Source organism: Sturnira hondurensis, unplaced genomic scaffold (genome assembly GCF_014824575.4).
Source record: "Sturnira hondurensis isolate 20B ecotype Veracruz unplaced genomic scaffold, ASM1482457v3 Scaffold0007217, whole genome shotgun sequence".
NCBI lineage: Eukaryota > Metazoa > Chordata > Mammalia > Chiroptera > Phyllostomidae > Sturnira > Sturnira hondurensis.
The window spans coordinates 1,579,992-1,596,305 of NW_028079848.1; the positions used below are offsets into that span (position 1 = coordinate 1,579,992).

General features: G+C 48.5%; 1 protein-coding gene across 2 annotated transcripts in view; it reads right to left on the reverse strand.

Annotated features, from left to right (window-relative positions):
* The window catches only part of CDC14A (cell division cycle 14A), a 103,399-nt gene that overhangs the window by 74,715 nt on the left and 12,370 nt on the right, over positions 1 to 16,314 (reverse strand). For both annotated transcript variants that reach the window (XM_037051325.1, XM_037051324.1), the window contains exons 3-4: positions 12,679 to 12,754; positions 892 to 984 (exon numbers count right to left, since the gene is read on the reverse strand). In XM_037051325.1, the coding sequence (XP_036907220.1) occupies positions 892 to 984; positions 12,679 to 12,754 (169 nt within the window). The remainder of the gene's footprint in view (positions 1 to 891; positions 985 to 12,678; positions 12,755 to 16,314) is intronic.

A 16,314-nucleotide genomic window follows, 5' to 3' on the forward strand; every position in this document is an offset into this window, starting at 1 on the left:
TGGTCACTGTGCCCAGCCTACACCGGCAGTGGCTGACAGTTTCTCCAACACCACAGCCAGGCTTCCCCACACAGTGTGGCTCCAAGTGGCCGGGGGGTGTCCAGGAGCCAGACTCTTCCCCTCTCGAGGTCTCAGAGGGAGACCTTTGGCAGGTCACTCGGCAGTCCGCTTCCAGCAGCCGTGACCTCCCCAAGGACAAGAAGACACAACACGCCCACCCCCTGCCTTTCACCCAGCATCTTCCTAAAGAGCTATCATAGGCTACACATGAACTTTAGCCTTGACAGCTTCTGTCTTCCAAGATTTTGCCCCATCCCAGCATATACAGAAAATTCTAGAACTAGTCATATCCAAACTCAGTAGTGTGTTCTCTTAGTGTTTACAGAGAACAAAATTTCTAATGGAAATTAGTTTGGGGAAGTCTTGTCTAGTTATTAGGAAAGTGGTAACACGTGCCAGATTTCCGTTTAGTTCGCCTACGACAAACACTTGATACGTGAATAAATGGGTTGGTAAAAATAACAATAATCATCCTTCCCATTCAACCTAGAATTTCCTTCCATCACCCCCCCAAATCTTCATTCATAAATATATATATATATTTCCCCCTGGAAATATCCACCCCCCCCGGGCATTCTCTTTATCACAACACTTGTACAACCGTGGACTCTAAGCTACGCACCACGGTTCCAAGATTCTGTCACTAGCCCCAGAAAATAAAATCCAAGAGGAGACAACCCCTGGGTGCCGCATCTACACTTTTCATTCCAGAGCTGACCCTGCACTGCTTAGACTCTCCACCAGCGCCCAAGGCCACTGAAAACGCGGCCTGGATTTCGGGTGGCCGTGATCTTGCCCCTCACAGCAAACAGCCCCGGCGACAGTACTTACGGCATAAGCACCTATCAGAAACGCTGCGTTCGCTCTTTTCCGCTGATCGAAGCAGGTGTAGTGCACTATTTTCTTCCTTGATAAACTGTATGACTAGAAAGAGAGAATGGAGAGAGTTAGCGCGGCCACAGAGACCATGCTGACCGGCACAGAAGACAAACACCCTCTCTTAACTCTCCAAGACGGGTCGCGGGCAGTGAAGGTGAACAACTGCGACGTCTTTGGCATTTGTACATAAGAGTCCGAGGGCGTGCAGGGCTCAGCCATCTGCAGTTCAGTCATGATGTAAGAAGTGACATTTAACCCAGTATGTCTTCTCTCCAAGAAAGGAGGCTGGTGCATTGGAAATAATTAAGTTATTAATTCGCGTCTGTATTAGCTTCAACCGTTTTTGAAGATGTACTCTTGATCTGGTAGGTCGAGTCCTTTTTCATTTTCACACCATGCGCCCACCCAGAAAAGCTGTTTATTCCCTTTTATACCCTTTGTTTTTGTGTGTCCACCATCTTCCTCTTTATAAGGTTTAAATGCCCATAGTAACTAGAGCACATTAATATTTTCTTTCTAAAATGTCCTATAAAATGCCCCTCTTCAATATCTGGAAATAAATGGTTACTGGAAAAGAAATGGACCAGCCAAGGATTACACCAGCAAACATCTCAATGCAACAGCCCTAGATTAAGTTCGTGGATTCAGAGAGTTATTAAGCACCTGCTGTATGCCAGGCAATACATGCATGCTCAAGCAATCAGCTAAATCCAAAATAAGCAACATGGTGCATGGTATGCATGCGAAACAGGGAAAGAACAGCACAAATAAAAAGATCCGTTAAGACAAAGTCAAACTATTAACCAAAACTCCAATGCACACAAAACAAGGAGGACACTAATACAACTCAACAACGACAGTAAAAACCCCGATTTCCTCACATCCCCAAAGTTACAGTGTTTGGGCAAGAGGGTTTCACAATGCGGCCCAGAAGCACACGTCCCTAGTGTCTGCGAGTCCGCCCTGGCGATAAGAGCAGCTTGCCCAACACCTGACACAATGCGTGGCGCATCCGCGCTCACAGAGCCTGGCCAAGCGCGGCACAGCCCAACCAGCCACCCGCCTTTCTTCACCCTGTTCCTCCCTGCGAGTGGAAGAACCTCTCTGGCTCAGACGTGAACTCGGAGAGGTGGACCCGGCCGGAACACGCTGGCTCTCACGTGCCACCATGAGAAACGCAGCCTCGAACGAACCCTCGCCACCCAGGGCGGGCACGTCTTGAAAACAGCCCTGCTCTCTGCCGCTGACTCTCTCTTTGCAAAACAAGCATTGGCCTCAAGGCAGGCTTCTTCTTACCGAAACTCTTATTTCCCGACAGGCTGATTAAATTACCCCTATGAAGTAAAAATGTTACGAGCACATTGTATTCGATCCAGTTCAGTCGGGTGAGTACCCTGAACTTACCTAACAACTTGAGAGTCGCTCACTATTACCAGACGGACACTGCCCTCCTGGCCTTCCCGTTCTGAAATACTGTCTGCTGGACTGTTCTTTTTTTTAAATCTTTTTCTATTATTTGTTTGTGCATCTTTGCCACTTACTGTTCTCCATCAGTATGTTACGTTTGATTTACAGAAAGGGACTTGAGGTTCTTAAAACCTAAGCATCTCTCCGGGTCTCTGAATCCCAGCCCCCGCAGAGACTGCCTTCCACAGGCCGGGCCCCCAAGATGTGAGTCAACCCGAACATGAGGCCACAGCGGTCTGGCTCTCGGGGACCCACTGCAGGCCTTTCCAGGTTCCCCCAACACGGGTGGGGAGGCAGACACCTGGAAGATCAGCTGATGTGTTTGGACGCTCTTTTCCGCCAAGAATTTAGGTTTCACAACAAACTATAGCCATCATTGAACAATGTGGCATTACATTTATTTCACGAATCCACTCCCCAAAGGGGACAAGCTCATATCACTGGCCTTCCATCATCCGCGGTCTTTTTTTGTTCGCTTTGGAACTTTCTGCATTGGCTTGTTTCTAATTTTTCTCTAATTCTAAACTATATGGACCACAGAGACATTCTCAGGCAAAAACCAGGAAGCTGAAGGACAGAATTCTGGAAAAAACGCTCTTTTCACTAGACACCTACAAAATTTTTTCAAGTAAATATAATGCAAATTAAAATGGTAAGAACTTCATAGAAGAATTTTTTAAACTTCAAAAGCTTTCGGAAATTACATCAGATAAAAAAAATCCTCACAAAAATCTACCTAGATATTTTGACTCCTTTGAAATACCTCCTATTGGAAGCGGCCCCCAGGGTAGAAACGGGAGTGACTTTCCTTAACAACCATCAGCCACCACGGGTATTTACAAAATTGTTTTTCCTGTGATGAGCACTTTGCAGATTTCCTCTCTCAGCAACTTTCGCTGACAGTCACCAGGCCGACATCACAATAACAGATCTTTTTAATGCGAGTTTCCCATCTGACTTTTAGGAGTCAGTTTTAAAACTCCTGGCATTTACCTTGCCTAAGTGTCTCTGGAATTCAACTGTTTCTCTCCGTTGAATTTCCAAAGCACTACAGTTAAGAAACGACCTGCTCCGTGAAGGTTAACCACCATCTCCTAGGTCAGACCACAGAGCGCAGCCCCTGTCCGAGGAACGTAAACTAGTTCAAGGTGAATGATAACACAGGAAAGTCCTAGGGGTTGTCTCAACTTCCCTCCTTGCCACAGGCAGCCTCCCCCTCGTGGGCCGGCCTGCCCCAGGTTTACACCGGCCATGGGCAGTGGAAGAGGTTCTGGACCTGGACAAAAAAATGTCAGATTGACAAGACCTTTGCCTATTGTTTAGCTGATGCTTTCTACAATTGGGCTGATGTACACAAACTCGTTCCTGTTTTCTCCTTTCAAATATTAATGAAATGTGTCCCTCTCTTTAAAAAAAAAAAAAACCTGTCCTAGCTGAGTGGCTCAGTTGGTTGGAGCATCATCCCACACACCAAAGGGTTACAGGTTTGATTCCTGGTCAGGGCACACACCTGGGTGGCAGATTCAATCCCAAGTAAGGATGAGTATGAGAAGCAACAGATCAATGTTTCTCTCACTTGCTCTCCCGCTCTCTCTCTCTCTCCCTGCCCCCCTAATCAATAAACACATCCTCAGGTGCAGATTTTAAAAACAACCTTATTACAAAACAAAGCACCACGAGAAGAACAACATCATCCACCAACGACTCAAGTACCTTCAGGGGAACATCCATCGCATCCTTTGAGCTCACTCACCGAAGAACTTGACCAAGCAGGCAAAGAAAGGCACAGGCTACAGACAAGAGTTCTGGTGTCTCTGAAGGAGTCCAGCAGATACTTCCTCCAATCCTGTCCCAACGCCAGAGATATCACGCCTCCCAAGACAAGCCTCTTCCCTGTCTCCTCTGCGGTTCGTACACCAACCAGGCCTCCAAGGAGACCACTTGCACACTTACACCATCACCCCGGCTTTCAGGGTACCACCTGCTCTCTTAGAGAACAGTTCTGCTTTCCACTAGAAGCTCAGCGATTACAACAACCCCGTGCACTGCAGCCACGTAGATTCAGAACTCGTAAAACACACATCAAGGCGAGGATGCAGCAGAAGGAATAGCAAGATCTCTGGACCACTGCTCTGCCCACAAGGCAGCACGTGACTCACGACGAGGAGAACCTGCAGCCCCTCCTCGCTGCATTTCAGATGTCCCTGGGCGCCCGGAGCATACAGCCTTCAGCAGCTCCCTGTGTCCACACAGCCAGCGGCAGCCTGGCAACAACAGCAACCACAGTACCAGCCCAGACTTCTCGGCCACTTGCTGTGGTCCGCCATTGCCCAAGGCAGTAGGTCCAGAGCCAGGTGTGTCCCGTCTGACCAGACACAGAGTGACTCACACACCGGGGGCCGGGGCGCAACTGAAGCACAATGTGCGTGCTGTTTCTCTCTTTATCAAGAGAACATAAGCCTGGAACCAGACACAGCCTGGCTCACCACCATGGCCAAGGTCTCCAGCAGCAGGTCACAGAGTCGAGCTCTCTCAGCAAGGGAGGCAGACGGGAGACATCCTGAACGCTCTGCTCTCACTGAGCTGGACAATCAGGTAAATCTCAATTTTAAGGCCATGCCTAGTTTTAGCATTCAAAATTTACATAATCCTCGGGTGGAATTGATCAATATTTCTGAAACTTTTCAGAAGTAAAAAATAAACTAGCCATCTAAATCATATTTTATTATTACATTTTGTATTATAGCTCATTCTCCTAACAGGCTGGTTCAGAGACACCTGGGGGGCTGGGTCCCACCCCTAGAGGTTCTGACTCAGGGGGCCAGGCAGGGCCTGGGAACTAGCATCTCTAACAATTTTCCCAGCAATGCCGGCCAGCCACTGACCCAAGGACCACGACCTGAAATCCACTCCACTGAGACAGTACTAAATTTTGGAGAAAAGGGCATGAAAATGTGACTGGTCCCACCTCTGAAAATGTTCTACGTGGACCTAAAACTGTCCCTCTGGTCCAGTAGCCTCAAGGGACATTTAAATTCTCTGAGGAACTCCAAATCATGCCACATAGCTTTTAAGAGCATGTTATTTTAAAAAAAAAAAATTCCCCAGGTATTTCCCAGATTCCTCAGAAAACGTTATTACAATGTGTAAATCCTTGTGTGATGACACCTTCGGAACACGTTCCTCTGATAACTCAGTAACTAAGCTGCCCGAATTCACATCACTCCTCGGGTTGCAAACTCAGCGGCAAACGGGACAAGCGTGCCCTGCACCAGCAGACCGAGCCCCAACCTGCTGTTCCCGGGGAAGGCATCTGGACTCAGAACTGGATACTGCAACATCATCTGTAAGTCAGACGCCCAGAATCTAATGGAAACTTTTATAGACTGCCCAAGTTGACCGTGAGTTAAAAAACTTTCAACAGCATCCACGCCTCCCAAAGCAGGCCTGTGGACCGGCTGCGGCCCACAGGCAACCAACCGGTTCGCTGAGGCTGGGGGCTGAAGAACATTCAGCCACATACCGTGGCTGAAGAACATTCCATGTGTTGGTTCCACCAGCACGAACTGAGCGGCATTTGTGCGTCACGCACAGGGCTGCGCAATATGGTAACAAGGCGCACGGGACCCCAGTCTCTGGTCTCTAACTGCTCAGAGTCAAATGAATATTTGATACTCAACCAGGGGGAAATATTGGCCAAGGCTCATTACACATGGGGGAGACTCATGACCCAGGCTTATATTCATAGCACAGCAAGGAGTGATGAGACGATCTTAATTACAGGTACAATAACTGCTAAACAAGGTAAAAAAAAACAGGTAAAATGTCGAATATTGAACACCTATCAATATTGAACACCTATCAATCAGCATGAGCAAACCTAGAGAAATGTCCAGACCTGTACTGCTTACCTGAGTGAGAGTCACAGTGTTAGCACTCTGTAAACCATGACAGGTGTGGCAGGGAGCACAGCAACCGTGACTGGTCCCTGTTCACTAAAGCACCATGGCTGCTACGACAGAACAGCGTCAATTCCGAGGAAGGAACTGGCCCCATTTTCTGTCTGGGAAAGGAGAGCCGGGTGAAGGCTGCGTTCCAGTGGGCTCACGCCTTGTGAGGCACAAGCCAGGGTGACTCGGGGAGGGAGGGAGAACAGGGGACAGGCTGGCTGACCACAGAGGGCCCAGGCTGCCCTTGGACCCTGGCAACATGCACAAATCATGCTTGGGAAAGGAGACGACACACCTCGGAACCATTCCGAACCCACAGGTGCGGCAGTGACGCACAGAGTCAGAAATGAGTTAACGGCCGGTGTAAAGGCTGCGATGTTCCCCCAGCCTTCCGTGTGTCATGCTGAACCATGCTCCCTCCTGCAGCTTGGTGAGAACCCCGTGTCTCAATAGCAGAGTGGGTCGAGCTGGGTCACGTGCTCGTTAGTGACGTGTTCAGCCTGGGCCCCACCCTACTGTAACACAGCAGGCTCTGTGGGTGACGGGGTCACACAAAGCAGCCTACAGCCTGCGGCCCGTGGGGATCAAAGCATCATTCTCTAACAGGTGCCCAGGGTGGCCCAGCAATGGCCGCGGCAACCAGCGTCTCCATAGCAACAGGGGTCCCCCTCAGTGCAAAAGCGCTAAAAGGAGCAGGTCTTCCTGGGAGTGGCCATGACCTCTACGTGCTTTACCTCCAACTTTCCCAGGAAAGGGACATTCTTGAAAATTGTCTTTGGCTGTACACAAAACAAAATGCGGTTTACGTTTTCATCCAGAGCTCCCATGAAACAGGTGGCATGGTTTTGTTTAGGAAAAGGCGGGAGGGGGCGCTCTGTGTAGCCCATTCTGTTTCCAACGCAGCACGTTGCGTTCATGAAATGACATGTTTGATTAATGTCAAAGTCCACGTGTCACAGAAAAGTAGCTCGTGAACATCACTGGGTCACACAGATACCACCGCCCCAGGCTGTGGGGGATTTTCTACCAAGGGGGTTGTTTTCACCTGGGGATTTCTGAAGGGCCACCAGAGCCCCAGGCCCTGCACGCTCCGTGGACGCTCCCTCCCACGCAACTTATTGCTGCCTCCGACCCATTACACCCCTTTACTCGACAGGAACTGCCTCCCCGAAGGTGGCTGGCCTCGTTTCCCCCGAAGCCCCTGACCCTGAAACAGAAGATAACCCCGCGAAGGAATCTCTCCATGTTTTTGTGGTCCTAACGAGAGGGTGGTCTGATCATTGTATCAAAAGAGTTCTTGTGTACAACGACCTGATGCCGGGGACGGTGCCCGGTTACCGGGTAGGATTACTGCACGGATTCACTCGGCGGCAGGGCCGTCCCCCGAGCCCCCACCGCCTGCCCAGCGCTTGGTACTCGCATACAATCGTCCGTTTCACCGTGCCCACCTCTTCCCACTCTACCCTGAACGGGCCCACATGGGCTCCTTTGTACACTGAAAATTACGTTTCTGTCAATATGCTTTCAGACCTTTAAAAACAGTCCTCAGGAGGACTGTAATTGGCCTGTTGATTCATCAGAGAGGGTATGATTTTTAAAAAATCATTGCCCTAGAAAATGTCCCTTTTTTCAGTAATACTCTTAGATTCACCACCCCTACCCCCAGCCCCAGGCTAGGGTTTTATTTTTCTCTGAGGGGAAGTGAAATCAACAGGTAAAACTATATTGACTATCTTAGAAAAAGCTGGTTGAATCATATATGTTTATAAAACTTTCAGATTATCGCATCAGTGGCAGAGGTTTTCTTAAATGACTGAGTTGGAAGAAGGTATTGTTTTTCAAAGTGCCACTTCTCTGTCTTTGGTGAGTGCAGTCTTCTCTCTCAGAAGCCCTGAGAGTCTAACCCGTAGTATTCTCTACGTTGTGCCAAAGAATCCCTTTCAGAACCTGCTAAAGCCCTGGCTGGCGTGGATCAGTGGACTAAGTGCTGGACTGCGAACCAGAGGGTTGCCAGTTCGATTCCCAGTCAGGGCACATGCCTGGGATTTGGGCCAGGTCCCCAGTGGGGGGGGGCAGTGCATCAGAGGCAACCACACACTGATGTTTCTCTCCCTCCCTTTCTCTCTGTCCATAAATAAGTAAAATCTTAAAGAAAAAATAACCTGCTAAAAAGGTAAAAACCCGCTCTGAAGAAAAATGTAAAACACACACAAAATTCGACTTATAACCTCAGAAGTTTATGACTCCCCTGAAAAGGCAGATTAATCACTGCTGATCTAGCCTATCCATCAGTAATGACACTTTACATTAAGTCATCACAGTTTTACAGATTGTTCTCATTTCACAAATTGCCCTTCTTCTACGCCCCTCATTACGGCAACTATGGACCCAAAATAGCAAACAAGAACCCTTACTCCTTAACTCTTGTACTGACACTTTTTAATGGATGGTTCAAAATAAGATACAGGTTTTTGGTTGGTGACGGTGGATTCTATTTTTCTGGCTTTTTAAAATCTAAGCAGATGTTTGATGGAGAATTTTTCATTCTAATCAGCATCATTAAAACGAAGGCTATTAGCAAGAAGATACCTACCTGACATGCACACAAAGAAAGCAGTGAGTCAACACCTCAAATCATCAGCTCTTAAAGTACCTTTTCCCCCAGTGAAAAATAAGAAATTTGGGTTTGGAAGAGAATTCACTGCCAAATATTACCTGCCCACACAAGGCATCCTCTAAAGGGCGAGCAAGTCAGGGAGAGCAAGTCATAAAAGGTTTACTAGGAAAAAGAAACATTTCTCAAGTCGAAAATCAGATGTGCCTGAGGAGCTAGGAAACCACACGGGAGCGTTCAGAGTCGTTGTTAAAATAGTGCCAAGTTGCTCCGAGAAGAAGAGGGGTTTGAGGACCAGGTGGCTGCCATCAGCTAGGGTGTTTAGGAAGACACTGGAGCGGACTCAGTAGGTGAGGACGGCAGAGGTGTAACAGCAAAGCATGAAGAAACCACTGTGGAGCCAGGGTGCCAACAGGCTGAGGGCAGCCTTGGGGGGAAAGGATAAAGAGAGGCCCCGTGAGTCAAGGTCCACAGACGTCTCCATGGCTTTGGTGACCCTGTGCAGGCACCAGGGACACAAAATTCTAAGGCACGTCTCCATCCCCTAGTCGAGGAGAGGAGCTCACAGACACACACAGACAGAACTCGTGATTGACTAGTGACGGGCACCTGCACAAACAAGGGAGGCGCCTCCACTCGTGTCCAGGGGGACAAGGAGACGCTTCCTAGAACCAGTGGTGCCTGAACAAGGTCTGAAGGAACAAGAGTTATTACACCAGAGAGGGCAGGGCCTTCCAGTCCAACTGGGCGTCACAAGCCATCATCTGGGATAAAGTGCAGGGCGGGGCAGGGCGGGGCAGGGCAGGGCAGAGGGACTGCTGTGGTCAGTGAATCAGTGAAATGTAGGCACAACCTCACCCACTGGGAAAGACGCCAAGGCTGGGAGTGGTCAAGGTGAGGGAGACAGAAGGTACAGAAGCAAGGTGCCCAAAGGTAACCACAGTGGGTGACCTTGGGCTGCAGGCAAGGACATTAGCAGGGAGCGGAGGTCTGGAGGTGTCATGGGACTGAGAAATGGAATGTGGACGTGTAACAGGAAGACACATTCAGAAGAGTAAAGCCCAGAGCCTGGGTTCCATGTAGCAAAGAGACTGGGCCGACAGTCGCCGGTGCACAGAGGCAGAAGAGCCTTGAGGCCACGATGGGACAAGGTGAAGTCAGCTGAGCAGCACCATGGGAGAGTGTGGGAGGCCACAGACCACACCAATGGCAGAGAGAAGAAGGGGCACGGATGAGAAAAACAGTCAAGGGCCTTGAGTTCCAGCCCCGACTCTTCCCTGCAGCCCTGGGCGCGTCCCATGCACCTGTGAACTCAAGGGCCTGGACCAGGTGGTCGCTTCAATTCCTGAAGTTACATCAGACAGCTTTCTCACGTGCACACAGCAGCCTCGAGGCGGCAGCTGCGTCCCTACACTTCGCTGAAGAACTGCCTTGACTGGACCTCCCATCGTCAGTCACAAAGGTTCCACGAGTCACTTCCTTCTGTACAGGACTTTAAAATTTATAAAACTCTCTTGCATATATTTTCTACTATAATTCTCTCCGTGAGCGCTCTACAATGCCTCTTTAGAGAAAGAAATAGTTTCTACAGGGTGGAAGCAATCACAGCTTTAAACTGGTAAATCAGTCTTTTTCTCCTAATATAGAGATAGGTGTGCATTAACATAACCCAGGACTGACTCATTAACATTTGGGTTTTTGAAAAATGCATCCCTTCAGCAAGTAACAGGGTGGCCCCTAATTGTACTAAAAAGCCAGAAGTGTCCTTCCGAGCGTCCAGCAGATCACCTGATCACCGAAATGAACCAAGGGGACCGTCCGGGCTTTATTAAACTTTCATACTGTTGAAAGAAAACTCCGGAAATGAAAGCGCATCAAAACGAGCCCCTGTATCCACTTACCCACACTGTTCAGGACAGAACGCGGTAGAAAGAGGCCTACCCCGTCCGTCTACCTGTGTGTGGTCGCTGTGAGTAGCCCACCGAGTCAGCTGGGGTGTTATTTTCCTGATAATGATTTCTTTCTCTTCGGTCACTCCACATAGCTGCAGCGTCCCAAACCACTCCTTCTAATATCCCGTTCCTACCAATTGCACGCATCGAACAGGACTAACCAAGAAAGCAACGGAGTCCCTGGGTCCCCCGAGGAAGCNAACACGGTAGAAAGAGGCCTACCCCGTCCGTCTACCTGTGTGTGGTCGCTGTGAGTAGCCCACCGAGTCAGCTGGGGTGTTATTTTCCTGATAATGATTCCTTTCTCTTCGGTCACTCCACATAGCTGCAGCGTCCCAAACCACTCCTTCTAATATCCCGTTCCTACCAATTGCACGCATCGAACAGGACTAACCAAGAAAGCAACGGAGTCCCTGGGTCCCCCGAGGAAGCAATGAACTGGAAGTTCATTATTCATAAATAATGAACAATTATTTATGAACCATCCTTTCCTTGTTCGCTCGTCCACTAAAAGTCCATTTCATATTTTTATAGGACACCCGTGTTTTAGGGTATCATGTGCTTCCTCGGCGATGACAAAAATGTCAACTTCCTCAACTGTAGGCGGCGCTTCTTTTCTGAAAAATGAAAATCTGTATAGGGAAAGGAATTTACACACGTTTTTCAAGTCAGACAACACTTGGCGAACTAACTCCTTAAACAGTTCACTGCAACAGATCTTACGTTACATAACTACCAACGTCGAAAATCTCTTTGGTGGCGCTTCATGGCCATTCGGCATTTTGAATGGCCATTCGGCAAAAATGCGCGAATTCATTAATATACAACCCATCTGACGGGAAAGTCTCCACCATAGACTGTCTTTTATATGTAAGTTCAGTAAAAATCAAAGCGAAAGGTGATCAGCAGCTACAGGAACGAGGCACAGCCCCACCAGGAATGTCTTACCCAGCAGAAAGGATAAACCGTACAAGCAGGACAACGTAGCCACTGTCCTCAAGAGGATGCCGTGTAGCATTTCACCTTCCAAACTGAAACATTCTACCTAAGATCCTCATTTAGAAAAACTGGAAGAAAAAATAAATATGTCCTTCTATGCGATGAAAGAAGTTTACCAACATTAGGAACACAGATGGCACTTTTCCTCGTGTATGCTTAGAAATTAAGAGCGGAAAAACAAAAAACCACACATGTAAAATAAAAAATCTAGACGCACATTGAATGTACGATCCAAATGCTGCCGTAATCTGTAAAGCCCACACTCCCTGACTCTGCCAGTTCCTCCCTCTCACTCGGCTGTGAGCTCTACAGAGAAGTCATCCAAGAAACACACAGACTTAAATCTTGATGGGGCAGAAAAACCGTCTGAGCTGGGGCTCCCGCCACAAGGCCGTGAGCCCTTCCTCACCCAGTCACCCTGCCCGGGGGCAGGTCGCAGGTTCCAGGAAAGCCAGCCTGGGGGGAATTTGATAGACTCATTAACGACCACCAGGAAGGTTCTGTCCTTTCCTCCTTAGATCCCTATTGCAATGACTTCATTCAGCTCCTGTGTCAGTTCACCCTGAAACATGAAAGAGGCTAACATGTCCTTTGTGGGGGACCCAGGAGGATCAATTTCAACGTCTGCGGGAACGACTCACGTGAATTTCCCACGATCAGAATTACCCAACTAAATGGGGTGCGCACCGCACTCCCGCTGGCCGGCCTCACAGTCAGCTTCTGGACGTCAGAACACAGACATCGCCCCGGTACTCACTTTTAGTTTCTTGTTTAGTTTACAGCAGTATCTGTACAGCATGGCCAAGTTCAGAGGTCCGAAATCTGCATAGAAACTGAGATTTAAAAAAAAAATAGTAGTTAGTAAAGATGTAATTTTCAGTAACAACTGTGCTCATTTTCTTTTCATTAAAGTTGCGATCAAATTTCAGCCATCTTCAAGAATAAGGGCCAGTTTGAAACTGATTCATAAGAATCCAACTAACCAATGGTTTCACCCCACCAATGCCCTCCCGTTACTATAACTAGTCTCTCAACCAGGAACTGACTGGACAGTTTTGAGCTGCCTCTTTTTACCTCCCTGCCAGGACCTTCGTTAGGTAACAGGGCTGCAAAGCGGGCACTGGAAGAACCACATGAACAGAACACGTATGTGGCCTGCACGTCCTGGGTTTTTTTCTTTTCCTTTTTATTGAACTGACGGGGATGACACTGGTTAACAAAATCACACAGGTTTCGGGTGCGCACTTCCACAACCCGTCATCCGTACCCTGTGTTAGGCGCCCCCCACCCAAGTCGAGTCCCCGTCCATCACCAGCTCTCCTCCCTGTACCCTCCTCCACCCCCTACCCCAGCTTCGGTTTCGTTTCTTTATCACCTACTTAAATCATAAAACTCGTGGACTCTGGGTTCCAATTCCAACAATTCCCCTCGAACTTTGTTCTCAGGTCTCAAGTGTCCTAAACCCAGTGGCCTCTGTGTCATTCTCCTTCAGCCCTCTGTCACGCAGGACACCTGGGCAGGTCTCCCTCTCTCAGCACCCTGGCGCCTCCAGGATACGCTGACGCCAGCCATGACTTTAGCCCTTAGCCCTGAGGAAAACAGACAGCTCCTGACCTGAGACCCCCACCTCCGTCCTTTCCACCTTCGACCACCTGCTCGGCGTCACAATGTCCAGGCCTCCCGCCACCGGGAACTCAGAACACCAAAAACCCACCCACCTTCCCATCCCAGACTGAAGGCACTGTGCTTCTCCTTGTCCCTCAGGCATGACACCCTCAGTCACAGGAGGGCGATAAGTCAGGGTTGACCTCACTTTGCTCTAAGTTACCCCTCCCTCTGCCATTCCTACTTTAACCACAAAAGTCCAGATCCTCTTCCTCTCACACCCTTATTATTTGAATTTGCTCTCCCGGCTGCCCAATTATCCTACAGTCCAACCTTCGAAGGCATGGAAGGACCTCCTCTCCGAGTTCCCAGAATTCACCTTCTAAGCCACCCTGCCGACCCACTGTGCGTGCGACCCCACACTGGAAACTATCTTTGAAAGTGAGGTCTCACCTGCCCAACTGCAGACAAGCCCCTCACTCAGGGGCTGTGTTCTCATACCGTATCCGCTTAGAGAACGGCCAGCTCCTAATAGAAAACTTCAATAAATCACTTCTCATGAAGAATATTTTGATGCTCCATTGCCTACGCTATACATTTACTAAATATCCAGGTTAAACAACAAAAAAAAAAACCTTCTCAAAAACCCTGATTCTGAGGGCATCATTTGATTTCATTCTTTTCTCTGCTACCCAAGTTACCCGACCACAGACAAGTCGTGGTGCTACATCAAATCCGCCAATACACACAATGCGTTACACATGTAAAGAACACCAAGCTTACATGGGGGTGGTAACTCATGTTAGTCAGGCTGTTCATATTTTAGAACCTACGGACCAGGTAACACCAAAATTAGCTGTCCCTGTCCACAGGCTTCGTGAGAGTAACAACACAGAGATGCAAAAAGAAAAAAAGAGAAAGAGAAAGAGAAAGAGAAAGAGAAAGAGAAAGGAGGGAAGGAGGGAGGGAGGGAAGGAAAGGAAACTTTTAATGATTTGGAGCAAAGGTTTTTTATTTCTTTCTTAAGTTCCCAGTGTGGTTGTGCTTTAACTATGAACAAAACACTCATGAATCCCAAATGCCCTTTGCCAACCACACCTAACTACTAACCGGTCCGAGACTTGTCAACGAGAACCCGCTCGGAAGAAGCTAAGTGAAAACAAGCACATCAGTAAGCACCTGCCGGCACTGACGAAGGCCACCCCAGGGCAACCAAGGAGGTCTCTGTGTCTTCGGGTTGCCGGAAGCCATGTGCTTGGACGGATACGGCTTGTTTTTTTCTACCTGAACATGAATATTGACATGCAGAACTTTAAGGTGAATCTGGCATTTTTTTTTAGTTCTGGTGATCTCAGCTTCTTAACCTCGCTCTGAACAAATTTTGGGAGAGCAGATAGAATCAAGGTCATCTAATTCCAGTTTCCTATAACCATAACAAGCCAAATTCAATGTCGAGCTCAAAGCTGTACAGTTTCTGACAATCTCATCAGCTTAGCCCCGTGTACTTTCGGAAGCAACATGGTGAACAAAGGCTACTTCGCCAAACACCAGGAAAGAGATCAGTGTTCTCCAATGACACAGGAAAAAGGAAACCAAAAACAGGCCTCGCCCTCACGTGGATCAGCGGTCTCCAATAGGGTAGCCACTAGCCACATGTGGCTACTTAAATGTAAATTAATTAAAGTTAAGTGAACTTAAAAGTATCTTCTCCCATCATACTAAAGCCCATTTCAAGTCTTCAAGAGCTACCTGTGGCTAATGGCTACCACACTGGACACCACAAATACAGACCATGTCCACCTGGCAGAACATGTCTGTCCTGATAGACAACACAGATCAAGACGAAAAGATGCGATGGGAACAAAAATAAGTAAAAAATACTGGCGAAGTTGCCAAGGAGCACGAGGAGAGTAGAGAGAAAATGTTTTAGGACAAAGCCCCTCCCCCTCGGAGACTCACACATTTCCCAACAGCGGCATCAGGCCCTGCCAGTTCTAACCCCCTTCTGTTCGGGGGGCCGTATTTCCAATAAGCCAGTCTGGGGGAAGGGGTGGGGGATAGATAGAGAAGTGGAAGAGGGTCTAGCCCCGAGTCTCCTTTAGTGTCCCTCAAAGCAGCAGGTTGCTCCAAGAACAGGGGACAGCCCCACGGTGAGGAAGCTGCAGGTGCACCTTGGCCACGGCTCCAGGTTAAGGGCAGAGGACTCACAGGCAGCCCTAAGCCAGAGAGCTCTCCACCTCGAGATGCCCTGAAGCTCGGTGGGCCAGCCTTTATGTTTCACAAAAGGAGCGGCGGGCTTCGAGGCGCACTAAGAAATTCAGTCAAGACCTTTGCGCAACCAAGAGCTACTCAGAACAGACCTTCAAAAGTCAGAATTGCCACATATACAAAGCAACAAATTCTACCTTCGGGTCACTTTATAGACCCTTTCCTACAATGTTCATAGTTCTAAGAATATGTATGTGTTTACAAAATATAGTTTTCATAATTTTCCATTTCTTTATTTTTCCCAAATACAAGTGAAAATGCACAAAGTCACGAAGGTGACGGAAGTGAGCCAGCTGGGCTGTGCGGGCTCAGGAAACGAGTGACGGAGGCAGAAGACAAGCCCTGGGAGCTCAGAAGAGAGAGCGTGAGCAAAGGTGTACATCAGGAGGGAAGAAAAGAGAGAAAGCTACATATTTATACTGTTTTCTAACTCGCTAAACACATTTCTGGACGTGTCAAGACCGTGAGGGGAAAAGTGGTCCTCGCCACTCACACCACACTGGGCCATCACCAACTGGCA